At 37.0% G+C, this 15,098-nt stretch overlaps 1 protein-coding gene across 1 annotated transcript in view; it reads right to left on the minus strand.

Annotated features, from left to right (window-relative positions):
* The window catches only part of PCSK5 (proprotein convertase subtilisin/kexin type 5), a 451,676-nt gene that overhangs the window by 348,271 nt on the left and 88,307 nt on the right, over positions 1 to 15,098 (minus strand). Inside the window, exon 3 of the mRNA XM_019630362.1 lies at positions 7,027 to 7,140. Coding sequence (XP_019485907.1) covers positions 7,027 to 7,140 — 114 coding nt within the window. The remainder of the gene's footprint in view (positions 1 to 7,026; positions 7,141 to 15,098) is intronic.

Here is a 15,098-nt window from a genome sequence, read left to right on the forward strand (position 1 = left end):
GTTGTATGTATATACTGTCCCTAGGCTCAATATCCAGGTCAATTTGCCATGTGGAACTAGAAGCAGTTCGAGTAGGAGTAAATTTTAAAAAGTATCTGATTCAGAATCCTCACTTTTTCAGATGAGCTAAAATACCTTTCTACAGGACACAGAGCTAGTTCAAAGCAAATACCAGTATGCCAAAACCACATCCCAACCCCTAGTAGTTCCTACTAGTAAATAATTTGCTGTCTGGCTGGAGTCTGTCCTTTCTCAGAAGGCCTCCTGCTTGGATCAAGGCATGCCACATGGTTGCAGATTTGCGCCATGTTGCATTTTCAATTAAAACAGCTAAATGGGATGTTTTAAAAGGATGATTTCCAAGCTGCCAGGACAATAATGCCACAAACTCCACCAGATTTTATTAGAGCCAAATGACAGTATAAATCATTAGGAAAATGTGTGCCAACCAGAGAATCAGCAATACCTCCAATTCTTGGAGTACTGAATGTCATCCAGTTGGCTGAGAAAGAACCATGTGGCTTAAAATCATTTTCGCAATTACTATACTAGCGAGTTCACAGTTTTTGGCAGATATGTCCCACATGCATAGCCGAGCTCAGCTAATTTTCACTCTGCTGATCGACAAACAGGATTTTTTTTTCCCCCTCAGAAAAACCACCCAGAGCGCTTTCCTGAAATCTGAGGTAGTGCATCAAAAAGGGAGCCCATTTGTTACAGCCTGGCTTTAAATAATGCACATTAAATAGGCCACCCAACATTTATCACAAAAAAATTCTACTGTGCTAATTTGATGAGTTAAGAATATCAGTCATACGGATTACTATAATAGAATCTGAAAGTCAAACAGTGATGTTTCCTGAGCCCTTCTTTACTTTTCTCTTTGAATTGAGCTTGCCTTCCACAAAGCAAGAAAAAACATTTTAAGTTATTTACTATGGGCTTCTCCAAAATCATTATTAGTTCTTAACAGTTAGACAAAAAATACTATACAATGCTACATCAGTTTTTTTATCTGATAAAATATTTACAGACCAAAGGAATAAAAGAGCTTTTCTATTAAACTTATTTTTTCATTTGAGTTGCATTTCCAGGTTGTCTTCAGGGCTTCATTAATAGCCCAAGTATTGAATTTCATATTCAGATTTGTGGTTTATGATGATTTCAAAAAAATGTAAACTCTTCTAAATTGAATAATCCCTCCCACAAAGAGCAGCATCCTGCCAACAAGGGGGAACTCCCCCACTGTATTTCAAATCCAGCATCTGTGCTAACTCTATAGGGATGAAGGGATGCTATTAGGATAGGGCTCACAGGGGTCTTTCAACTACATACATAGATAACGTTTTATTTCTTAGCTTGGGCAGAGTGAACAGGCATTTGTGGTACTCTTTAAACTTTTTGTATGTTTTTAATATTTTATAATAATTTTAAAAATATTTAGCTCCTTGAATTTGCTCAATCAGCATTCACAGATCCTTGAAGAGGTGTGTTACTTAGCCTCACCATCTCTCAGTGTCAAAATGAATTTTCTTCCGTAGGGTGAAAATGGTCCATTAAAACCATTTCTATTACAATGAGTTCCCAAAGACTTGGCCAAATCTTCACAACCTTTCCTATCAGGTATCCTTTGTCGGTGGAGCGAGCATCTTGAAAGAATATGTAAACCAAGGGTATTTTCAATCTGTTCAAGGAAAGTGAAAACATCTTCTCATATTAAAGCTGCCAGCTTCCCAGATAGGACATATTGTCAGGAAGTAAAAGGTATAAGACCAAGAAAAACAAGATAAATTGACCAAGTGTGCTTTAAAATGTCCCATAAATTTAAAAGCCCTTCTTCCCCCAGCTGATTATGGAAAGATGAAAGCCAGATGTGTTCACATAAACCTCATGTTTAAAGTATGGTAAGCGCAGTGAGATCTCAAAGGGGTCCCAGGAACCCATCTTCAGGATCAGTTGGGAACGTGTTAAGAATGCAAATTCCCAGATCTCTGCTGGGGGTTATGAGAGGGGTGGGCAGCCATCCTTCCAGATGATTCTGATGCCTGCTAGTTTGAGAACCAGAGATGTACAAGCTAGAAGTCTAACCTTTGGAGCCAGAGTGACTGGGTTTGAACACCAGGATCTGCCCCCTGGTAAATGGTATAACTTTGACCAACTTACTTAACTTACCTAGGCTTTAATTTCCTCATCTGTAAAATGAAGATGATAATAGCTACTAACTCATTGGAACCCTGGCAACAAGATAATACATGTAAAAGTTTGGCAAAATGCTTGCTACCTACTCAACACTCAATAAATGTGAGCAATTCTTTTCTCTGCTGTGGAGATTATCACAGATTTGCTTTTATTCCAGTTTACTCATCTATTTATTTGACTAGCATTTATTGAGTATCTACCACATGCCAGACTTGGACACTCAATAACACAGGATTGCTGGCTGCACACCAGAATAATCTAGAGAGATCTGAAGACATCCCACTGCCTGAGCCCTACTCTACACCAAAACAAAGAGAATCTCTGGTAGTGGTGCCCAAGCTTGGGTATGTTAAGCTACTCAGGATATATTAATGGAAGAAGTGAAAATTACAGCCCAAAGCTCAAGCAGCAGGGGCCAGATGTATACACGTGCTCCCAGAGAAATTTTTAGGAGGAGCTGTTAACCCAGCAAGCTTTCATTGGTATTTATATATTCCTCTCCTGCTTTACTGATCTTAGGAAGCACAAATCATGTGTTCCGACATCTTCAGTTCTGGTCACCATGCCAAGACAGAGAGTAGATGCAGAAGTTTGTAGATGCAATGAGAAGTGAGCTCTATTTCTGGGACTGTGCCCTCCCAATTCCTGGAAGGCTAAGCACAGTGTTTTAGGACAGAGGAGATTATATAGCCCTCATCTCCATAACTAACTTTTGTAAATGAACATTTCCCTAAATATACTGCCCAGACCTGAAGGCTAGACATAACGGTTTCACACACCAGTCTCCAAGGGAAGGAGTGACAGGGGCAAAGCTTTTAAATTAATTAAAAGAGACACTCAGACACACTTCATGCCACTCTTTAATCTCCATTCTCCTGTGATAAATACAGAATGACAGGACCAGGACCAGGTTAACAAGCTGAAGGCAGGACTCGATGGAAACTCGCCAAGCAGCCCTCAGAAACTCTTCAACAGGGCCCAGCGCTCAGAATAAAAACGACGAGCAAGACATCACCTTGCCTCTGCTGTGTCACTGATGCGTCACCAGGGTGCTCTGAAGCATACCCACTGGACATATTATCCTACTCTGCTTTGACTAGTAGCAATTTAAAGAACAGATAAAAAGGAAATAGCATGCATTGTAATTAAGAAGTCAGAGAATAATAATGATTACGATTTATAGAAGGTTTTCTAGTGTCAGGCACTGTGCTAAAGGCTTCTCATGTAGTATCCCATTTAACTGTGGTAACCAGCTTCCCACCAATCCTTGCCTCCAAGTATACACACTCTTGTGTAGTACCCCTTGTACACTAAATCAGAGCTAATATATGCGACCAACGGAAAACTTCAGAAGTAACAGTCAGTGATTTCTGAGATTAGACCATAAAACACATCATCACTTTCAACAGGACCTCTTGAGTCACTTGCTCTGGGGAAAGCCAGAGCCATGTCGCGTGGACACTGAAGCAGCCCTATGGTGATGCCCCAGTGGAGAGGACCCAGCCATGTGACGAGGCCACCTTGGAAGAGGATCCTCCAGCTCCAGTCAAGCCTTTGAGTCTTCCAGATGAAGCCCCAGATAGCACAGAAAAGAGAAGTCATCACTGCTGGGCCCCTGTCTAAATGCCTGACCCATGGAACCCATGAGATAACTGTTTTAAAAACAAAATTCTGTGCTTTGTTATTCAGCAACAGAAAACTCATACATAAGAGCTAGATACTCTTATTTTATAGTTGATGAGAGTTGAAGAGATTCAGTCATTGGCACAGTAAGTGAAGCGATGGGGATTTGAATCAGGATCACAGATTTGAAGTTCTGGCTCCCATCCTGTCGTACTATTTCTGACAGATAAGCATGAGGTGTTTAAACTATTTCCTACTCTTGTTATCAAGGGAAAACTAATTATTTAATAGAAAGCTTGCAAGCACTTTGTCTGTCCCCAAGACACTTTGTTCATCCTACATGGCAACTACCATCCTACCTTGTAGTTTAGCCATTTCTCTAAGGACAGAAGTTTCTGGAAGGTTGGAGTAGTATCTTCCATATGGCAGCCTTGTAAATAGTAGAAGAGTGTGGATAAGGTGTCACGTGAATCCTGTGGACTCCATCAACTCACCCGGTTTGACAGCTCTGCTCTACCTACCATTTTCAGGTTAGGTGATCTTAGGCAAATTACCTAAATATTATGAGCCTCAGATTCCTCACTTCTACAACAAGGCCAACATCAACACACACTTCTGTTCGCACCACATTAGAAACATACTCAAAGTATTTAACACACTGCCTGGCACATAATGAGTGCACAATAACTATTACCTATTTGAATTATTATCAAATATGTGTTTAAAAACATCCAACACTTTAAATGGCCACACAAAAGCTCTTCCCTCAATCTGAAAAACAATTTCCAAAGAAATAGCAGTAGGTCTTGGGAGTATAGAGATTTCACTCTACAGGCACCGAAACCTTTGGAGACACTTTGGCCACATTTCCTGGTAGAGCCTCGTCTGCCCTGCTAGAGTGATGAGAGAGGTTCTGAAAAAGCTGGCCTTTACCACCATCATCCAGTGGGACACGTGCAGACAGCAATTTGGCTCTTTCTTGCAAGAAGAAAAGTAAGGCAAGGAGATTCTCCCTTCCCATGGCCTTATAAACAAAGGAGGAGAGGGATTTTGCTTCCATCCTATCTCTTAATCCCATTACATTCTTATCATTTTGTCAGCACAGACAAAGCTCCTTAGCTCCTGCCAACACTCACTCTAATGCTTTCCCTTGAGGTTCATTCTTTCTTGGTCTTAGAGCTAATAGGTTGTCAAGTGTCTTACTGTCCCCTTAGGTGATTTCTACTCAAATGATGTTTAGAGTCCCACCTCCCTTTGAACTTAGCTTTATGGCTCCTATTTTTTTATTTTCCATGCTCATGAAAAAGTTTCCTATGTAAAATTCTGTTTAGGGTCCAAAATATTTCCACAACCTTCTACTTCTGGGTAAGACTAAGAAAAGGGAAATTGGAAGAAATGCCAGCCACATTCACCCATCTCCAAATAAACACAAATTACCAGCACTACAAGGAGCTGGGTTAAGTTCTAGAGTGTGGCAGAGGGAGATATATGTGACCCTCCCCATAACAGAGGATTTTTAAAAGTATTAATAACTAGGAAAGAAAGTGCCAAATGAAGGATGCCATGAGTGGCAGGGCTGGAGGGCCCAGGAGAGTGGAGGAAGGAAAAAAGGTGACTGTTGAGGATATGCGAGAGCAGGAGCAGGCAGTCCTGGATGGAGACTATGAAGGATGGGAGGGAGTATCCTGACCTGAGGGAGCAGGGAAGGGCACTCCAGGTACAAGGAGTGAAAGGCAAGGAGGCAGGAAAGCATGAGGCAGGGACGAAAAACACTACGGATTTGTAGAGAAGCAAGGACAGAGATTACAAAACATAAAGTTGATCAGGGGAAAATATACTGCCAATAACTAGCAATAAAGATCTTTAGAAAAGAAAAATCGAAACATGCTTTTGCAGATTACAGTGCATATTGGTGACATATAGATTTCATGATTAGGAATAAGTGACATATTCCAATCAAATTCTCAGGGACCATGAACATAAAACCCTAAGGTTAGAGAAGTGTATTTTCAAAGGCAGCAATGTCAAGTGGACTTGGAGACCACTCTTCCCAACATGTTAAGTAAGTTTCCTTCACTGAAGGTTTTGCTCGAACCACTAAACTAGCTACAAGTCAAACACTTTCCAACTAGATTTTTCCTATTCTAGCTTTTAAAACTATTACCGAAAGTGAGAAGGCACACATCAGATGACTTAAGTCAGGGATCTGTTTTTTATGGGTGGAGCCATTTCAATTATCTCCAAAAGCCAATATCCATTAACCAGACGTTTCAAGGAGGGGTAAATGTATATCAGAGGTGAACACAATTATTGATAGACCTAAGGGTGTTCACACCTTAGTATTTTCTATCCACCAGCCCAAACTTAGAAAGCTACTATACAAAGTAAGCTCTCAAAACAGGAATTCTGTAAATCATAGTTGCCTCCACTTTCTCCTTATAACCAAAGAACTAAATTCCAAAAAGATCCAGAAACCTCCACATTGCCTTCCATAGTGGCTGCACCAATTTGCATTCCCACCAAAAGTGTATGTGAGTTCCTTTTTCCCCACAGCCTCTCCAACACTTGTTATTATTTGTCTTGTTGATGATAGCCATCAGATGATTGGATAAAGAAGATGTGGTATATATGCACAATGGAATACTATTCTGCTATAAGAAAAGATGAAATAGTGCCATTTGCAACAACGTGGATGGATGTTGAAATTATTATGCTAAGCAAAATAAGTCACACAAAAAAGTTGAGAACCATATGATTTCACTGATATGTGGGATATAAAACTGAAAGCAACAAAGGAACAAGAAAAACAAAGAAACAAAAACTTATGGACACAAACAATAGCTTAGTGGTTACCAGACAGTAAAGGGGGAAGGAGGTGGTAGATAATGGTAAACAGGGTCAAATCTGTGGTGATGGAGGGAGAACTGACTCTGGGTGGTGAACACACAATGTGATAAATAGGTGATGTGTTACAGAATTGTACACTTGAAACCTATGTAACTTGACTAATCATTGTCACCCCAGTAAACTTTAATTAAAAAAAAAAATCCATAAAACATCTCAGGCCATCAACCAATCTCAAATGGTGAGCTCTTGAAACAGGAAAAGGTCCCTGGACATTGTTTCTGTATCCTTCCAGTCCCAACAGATGTTCCCTGCACAACACGAATCTGGATGACACAGCCCCAGGCCAGGCGAGCTTACCATATACCACATGCTTGGCCACTTGGGATCATTGAAGTAAGTAGACTGGGCACGACTGAAGTCATAATCTCTCTTGGTCCGTTTTTTTACCACTTGCTGTTGGATCCATTCCACCTGCCAAGAAGAAGGACATTTGGTAAGTGTTCAAGTTCCATCAGGGTTAGCATAACATAAATGACAGTCTGAAGTATTTCCCATCTTAAGTTAATTCTGTTTAAGTCACAGGCTTCATTCTGGCTGCTAGCATCTCTGAGTCCAGGGGCTCCGAGATTCTCTAAAAGCCTAGTTTTATTTTATTTTTAATTCAAATTTTTTTTGTATCTTTATGACAGATCACTCAAAAAAAAAAAAAAAGCCTTTCAGCCTTTTCAGAAAGCATACTTTATTTACAGTTTACTCCAAATTGACAGTGTTAATTTTAAGGTCATTTTTTTTCATCCTTACCTTATACTAAAGATCAACAAACTTTTTCTCTAAAGGTCCAGACAATAAATATTTTAGGCTTTGCAGGTCATATGATCTCTATTGCAACTACTCATTCTGACGTTGTAGTGCCATTAGGCAATACAGTATAAATGAATGGGGGTGACTGTGTTCCCAATAAAACTTTATGTACAAAAACAGATGGCAGGCTGGATTTGGCACACAGGCCACAGTTTATGACACCTGCCTTATACTTTACATCAAAATGTTTTAATGTTCTCGAATTACACATGAGATTTAAAAATCATCTTGGGATCAAATGCTCTAGGATCACAAATTTTCAAAAAAATGGCTTTCTACAACATAGTGTGGTGAAAAAAGCACTATTTTGGGGCAATCAGAAAACCAAACCTCCAGGCCTATCTCTGGGGGAAAAAAAAACAAAAAAAAAACACCCTAAATTTTCTGACTCATAGGCTCCTTGCCTGCTCTAAAAGTCAATTCCAACGCATCAAATTTGAGAAAATCTTAATATTTACTGGCAACTTATGCTTAAACATAGCAACTTGGAGCTCTGAGTATAATTACAAACTAAATGGTAGGCATATAAATGAGGGTATTTTAAAAAACAGGTGATCATTATGGCAACATAAAAACAAACCTGCTCCATTTTGGTGGAGCATCTCAAATGCGGTATCTGCCTGACGGCATTCTACAATTTGTTCCCAAATTTTCCCTCGTTCAATTATTCTGGCCATAGCTAATTTTAGTCACAATACTCTAAAATGTTCTGGTTCCACTATTTATCCCTTCTCTCCACAAAGAAATTAAAAATCGGGGGCCTTTGTAGTCCACGACTGTGATTGCATGCCTACCCATTCAGTAAAGATTTCAAAACCTCTCTTGCCTACTTGATTAAAGATTACTGGAGGAGAAGGAACACTAAGGTACTGACTAACAAGCTTAAAATGCATACCTGTAAATAAGGTACTAAAGGCCAAGAGCCAAACTAATAAATTTCTATGTTTCTTGTACTGAGAAATAGATGCAACAGGAATATTGGTATGCAAGGGGTATTTAAATAGTGACTTCCTAATTACATCACTAACAAAGCAAACTGAGTCACATGGCCTCCTAAATAAATATAAAATCTATTTATGATTAGGATTACAGTTAAGCATCACGTATGTGGCCTGCTCTGATAGGTCATTTAAGCAAAATTGGCACAGAAAAAAGCCAATATATGAAAAACAATATTCTAGAAAATGAGAGTTTTTCTGATCCTGTTTTAATTAATTTAGACCAAATGACTCTAGAATCATTCTATACCACCCCCTCTCCACCCCCTCACACATGAGCACACTGGCTAAACGGTATTACATGTTATTTCTTTAAACCAATAGACTACATTTTTCTTTAATCCAATAGACTACATTTTAGAAATCACATTGAATCTAATGTGGCATTAAAAATGGTGTATTTTTTTTTAATAATGAAGAGTATAGTTTTTAAGTAATTGTTTCTAAAACTACAGGAAAAAAATCAATTTCCTTCTCAATCAAAGTGGAACAGTAAGCATGGGCATGCATATACTTTTCAATTTCCAGGAAACATTTTAATCTCTTCATTTCAAACAATCTTTCTAAGGAATGAGTTTCATTCACTCATTTATTCACTCAAAACACTTTAAGTGCCAATTCTATACCAGACACTGTACTGGGAATATGAAGATGAGAAAGAATAGCCTTTGCCTTTGAAAGACTTAACATTTTACCAAGGAATATTTAGCCAGTATTCCACAGTTCTCTACTTCATAAAAATGAAATTATCTCCATCACTGACATCTGATGCAGGCCCTATCACTGTATTAATCAGACCACTTATGAAAATTTTGACTATGCATATTACATTTGCAATCTTTATATTCCTGTCCATAAGTCTTATCCCAATAAGACTGAAGCATTTCATATTTGCACACTTGCTAAAAGAAGACCACAGATCTGTTTAGACAGAACTCTTTTCAAACTAATCCTGTATTGGCAGTTGCTATTCCTAACAGAGCTTCCATAAATTCCAAACTGCCAACATATATGAGTGTATAAACCAGAAAGTGTCAAATCTCCCCCAGTGTGGATTCAATATAGAGATTTCTAGTGATCAGGACAAGTCTATACTGAGGCAGGGGTGGATAATTGTTTCTACAATGTACTTCACCCTACACACACACAACACTCACAACACAAATGGGATAAGCATGTGAGAACACCAAGTGACAGTCATTTTCCTAGATGAACAATATGTACTAAAATAGAACAAAATATCTTACCAAACAGCATCTCTTCTGTAATTTTACCAAACAAAAACGCTTAGTTACAGGGCTTGGTGGCTAGAAAGTGGCACAGCAACTTGGCATCTAGATTTGACTATAAGCCACTTTGACTGATCACAGGGCTGTAATGCTCAAGAAAAGTACAGTGGGGATTTTTTTAGAGTCAGACACCATGTATTTTGCCTTGGTGCTTTATGAGTATGCACATATAGCCCTACAATTTTTGGAAAGTGGGAAAAGCGTCTCTTGGATCGGAAGGTTTCTATGACTGGAAACACCATATTTGTATTTTTAAACTATTATCCATATGTCTGTCCGTAAGCCCTTTAAGAAAAAGCTCAGAGGTAATGCATTATACAGATTTCATTTCTTGCCAAGAAGCTCAATGCAAAGAAAAGACACTTAGAAGTTCATCTTCATAAAACTATGGTCAGCCCAGGAGAAGAAAAAAACGTGTTTTCTCTCACTGGTTTAACTTCTAAAAGTGCTATTTCCTATATATTAAGGAACTACAGTTAACCCAGAGTATAAAAACCACATGACCGCTCTGAGCAACAGCGGTTTGATGCCCGGCCCAAGTTGAGCTGCTGCTGAGCTGCCAACAGGTGGCTGGATGGCTCAGCGAAAAAAAACAAACAAAACACACACACACACACACACACACACACACACACACACAACGCATGACCTTGAAAATCAACAGTCTATCCTCCATTAATTTCAACATACACGTGCTCCATGGTTTTAAGGACACTCCTTCCCTTTATTCATAGAGCTCTCCCTCCTCCCTGCACAGTCCAAGTAACCAATGGGCATTCGCCTCTTCAGAATCCTTGCTAAAGATGTTCTCGTTCATCAGATTTCACTTGTCGAGCAAAATGTATTAATTGATAATTATAGGAATCCTACCCCCACAATCTCAGCTGAACTCATATGCCATTATTTTGGAATTTCCCAACTTTCTGATACCATATACATGAGGAAGGCAATTGTCACCAATAAGGGGAAAAGATATTGTCATACAAACACACATTATACATGTTATTATATAAATACAAATGGAAAACAAACTATAGCATCATGAGAGATAATTCTACATGGTATCACTTATATATGGAATCTAAAAAAACAAAGAAGTCCAACATAGAATCAGAGAATAGAAAAGTGGTTGCCAGGAGCTGAGGGGTGGAGGTGGAGATATGAGAGGCTTGTCAAAGGATAGAAATTTTCAGCTATAAAATGAATGAAGTTCAAGATCTAAGGTATAACATGGTGACTATAGTTGATAACACTGTATTGTGTATTGAAACTTCCTAAGAGTTAAATTTTTCACACACTAAGAAAGGATAAATATGTGAGGTGATGAATATGTTAATTACTAAATGGGGGGAATCTTATCACAATGTGTGTGTATACATATATTATACATATATATTAATATCTTACAACTTTATATGTCAACTATGCCTCAATAAAGCTGAAATTAAAAAAAATTATGGTGTCACTTTAAAAATTTGTCCTACAGTGAGGAGGAATCAGCCTTTTAGATATTAAATTCTTTTAAAGCTAATGATTAAAACATTCTTCGGTAGCAATTATGTACAGATATATCAATGGAATAGAATGGAAAGTCAAGAAATTGACCCAAAATATGTAAGAACATAGTATATGATAAGGGTGCAATCCTACATCAGTGGGGGAAAACAGATTACTTCATAAATGATGTTTGAACAACTAACTGAGGGAAAAAATTAAAATTGAAACCATTCTCATATCTTACATCAGGATCAATTCCAAATGAATCATATTTAAATATAAAAGTAAACAAATTAAACCATAAAAGAACCATGACAAATATGAGAGGTTTTAAAAAATAATCTAAGAGTGGAAAATGTTTGTCTAAGTATAATAAAAAAATTTAAAAAAGTGATTTAAAAAAATGATGAATTCAAATACATAAAAAATAATTTTTGCATGGAAAAAAAGCTTCAAAAGGAAAGAACAAATTGGGGAATGTTTACAGTTCCTACCATGGACAAAAGGCTATGTCCCTAATATATAAAGAGTTCCTACAATCAATAAGAGAAAAATTCAACTGGAAACAGGTGAAGGATAGGAGTACAATAATCTCTGACAAGATAAATTAGGTTCCTTAAACATATAAAAATATGCCTTACCTCATGTGTATAACGACAAAATCAAATTAATACTACACAAAGAAACCACTTTTCACCTTTCAGATATAAACAATCTAAATATAATAACATACTAATTAGGGAGGGAGTGAGAAAATAGTCATTCTCATATAATGGTAATGGAAATGGAAACCTACAACTCTATAAGGAGTAAATACCTACAAAATTCTAAAAGAAGTAATTCTAATTTTAGAATTTTATCCTACATATTTATTTACACATGTAAAAATATGCAAGGTTACTTACTGAAGCACTACTAGTAATAACTGGAAGTTGTAGACAACCTGAATATATATTGATAGGGATTATATAAATAATAACACAGAAATACAATGGACTACACTGCAGCCACAAAAGAGAATGAAATGGACTTCATGTACTGGCAGAGAAAAGTCTCCATGGTGTATTTTAAAATGGGGGTGAAAAAAGTAAGATACAAACAGTCTATAATGGATACTTCAATTTTGCATCTCTATGAAATGATTACACAAAAAACCCTGATAACACTGGTTGCTCTCTAGGGGAATAATTAGGTGACGGGGATATAGGATAGGAGTGGAGTGCCTTTTAAGACCTTGTTACTTTTGAACTATGTGAATATGTTACCTATACAAACACTTTAAAATTTCTTTTAATATATTCCATTGGTCAGCTACTACCATATAGTCTAATAACTTCAAATGTGAGCAAATGGTTAAATTACAACATATTTTTAAAAATCAATAATGAGAAAAATAGTATAAAAATGTGTCTTAGAGGGTTTTATATTACTATGTTTCACAGCATGACAAACAGTATGAAAAGATGAATAAACAACTAAGTGATAGGAATTTGGGGAACTTGGTTTATAATCTTGGATTTGCCACCAGCCACCTGTGTGACCTTGTAAAATCTTTGTGGGCCTTGTTTATCTGTAAAATAAGAGAAGACAGACTAAATATGTTCTCTGGTCTCTTTCTTCTAGCTTTGAAATTTTATCTGGATAGTCTCTTCTCTGAATTGACTGGGAATAAAAAGTTTGTGTGAAATGCAATAGAAAAGTGAGGTAGGTGCTCCAGTTGATAAAAGGTCTTCGGTCATTCTGTGAATAGCCAAAGTTAATATTTAGAAAGAATGTAGGTAGTTATATTACTCTTTTCACAATTTGAATGAAGCAGTTGCCAGAAAATAAAATGAATGGGAGTCCATGTTTCAAATCTTTTTTTTTTTTACTAGTTTTGACAAAATGGGGAAAAGATCATGAAGAGATTTCTCCCTGTTTTCTTCTCTAACTCTGAAAACAAATAACAGATTTTTTTAAAAACAAAGGATGAGTTAAGTACATAGCAGCCATGTACTTTTTTTTTTTTTTTTTGCTATGGGAAGAGAATAAACGGATTGTGAAGACAATTTAGTACCAACAAGTTGCTCCCAAGCCCTAAAATCTAAAGCCAACATAGTCCAAAAGGTTTCTAAAACTCTAGTCAAGAAATCAAAGTTAATGAAAGAATCAGAGAACCTACTAAAAGTATATGTTTAGATGAGAGTATTCTATTCTTTAAATCTTGCTCTTTCTAGTAACTAACTGGTAATTAATGAGTTACTGAATATTAGCATTGTTATTTGAGTCAGCTTTTTTTTAAAATAAAAAGTAATGAAAATTTTTGTCCGAAAAAAAACTGTACACAGATGTTTATAGCAGCTTTACTCATATAGTTATTTTATATCAAATGAATATCCTCAATTAAAATTATCTAAATATTAAAAAAAATTGTTTGAATTTTGCTAATTTCAGATAGCTACTTGTGAACAAAATATGCATTACTTTTTATTTGATGGAGAATTTTTACTCAATTTGCTTGACATAGGCACTTTGAATCCTATTTAATGACTGCAAACATCAGAGGCTTATATTAGATAGTCACCTAGTTAGGAATATGAGGAATCATACAATTTTTGAAAGGTCATTCAGAAGAAAGCTGTGAAATAAATACCACATGTACATTCAGAGACGTGTAATATAAGATAATACATGCGAAAGTGAAAAGCTTTAACTGCCATAAAATTTTATAATTAGTTGGCTTTCTCCAAGACAGCCAAAATTTTATAAATGTATCATCAATTTAATCATGCTCTATTTTGTTTAGTGAAAAACTCATTGCATTATTGTTCTAACTGTATTACTTACTTTCAGAAAATTAAAGTCATTTTTCTCCCCTTAAACTATTCCACTATTCTATTCTTTGCATGCTTTTAAAACTTTAATTTCCTAATATGTTGCCTGTTGTTTCCCCCCACCACTTCTGACAAGATAATGTGTAAAAGGAAAAAACAAATGGTTCCATCCAATTAAAGCAGTAAAATGTATTCCTCACCCTCCAGGTGCTTTCTTTCATTTGTCTATTCACTCCAAAAATATTATATTGAGTACCTACTATGTGGCAGACTGTTCTGGATGCTATAGAATGGCTGTGAACAAAAAAAAAAAAAAAACCAAAAAAAAACCAATTTCCTGCCTAAGGGGCAGTTTCCATCCTAGTGGGAGTTAGCCATTAAGCGTGTAAATAAATAAAAGATTATATAACAGACTTTCATAATGTTAAATGGTGTAATGTAAGGAGGTCAAGAGTGATTATGGAGGAGGAGGCTATTTTAGATAAAGGTGGTCAAAAAAAATCTTCTTTAAAAGATGTGATATTTTAATAGAATCCTGAATAATAAGGAACCAGCCGTGTAAACATCTCAAAGAAAATATTATAGGCAACGTAAGTAAACTAATGCAAAAGCCCTAGAATGCCCATCTGATGTACGTATTTTTGTCTATACCTCATCCATGGGCCACAGATGCCTACCGCAACCCTTCAAGGCCTAGGGGTAGGTATACGAGGAGTGCATTTTGCCCTCTGGTGGACAGATGAGGAGGGAGACTCAAACACATGACAGCGGATTCCCAAACATCTGGTAAACTAATTCTGGGCTCCAATTCTGGGCTCCTGGGAACCAGGAATATGATCTAGGAGGTGGCACAGGTGCAGGGTGGGCATGTCACCAACATTTTAGCTGATAGGGACAAACTCAACTGGAACAAGGCTGAAGAAGGCCCTCTAAAGCACAGGGACCCTCTTGCCCAGATCTAGACATGGTGC

Source organism: Hipposideros armiger, unplaced genomic scaffold (genome assembly GCF_001890085.2).
Source record: "Hipposideros armiger isolate ML-2016 unplaced genomic scaffold, ASM189008v1 scaffold_903, whole genome shotgun sequence".
Lineage (NCBI taxonomy): Eukaryota > Metazoa > Chordata > Mammalia > Chiroptera > Hipposideridae > Hipposideros > Hipposideros armiger.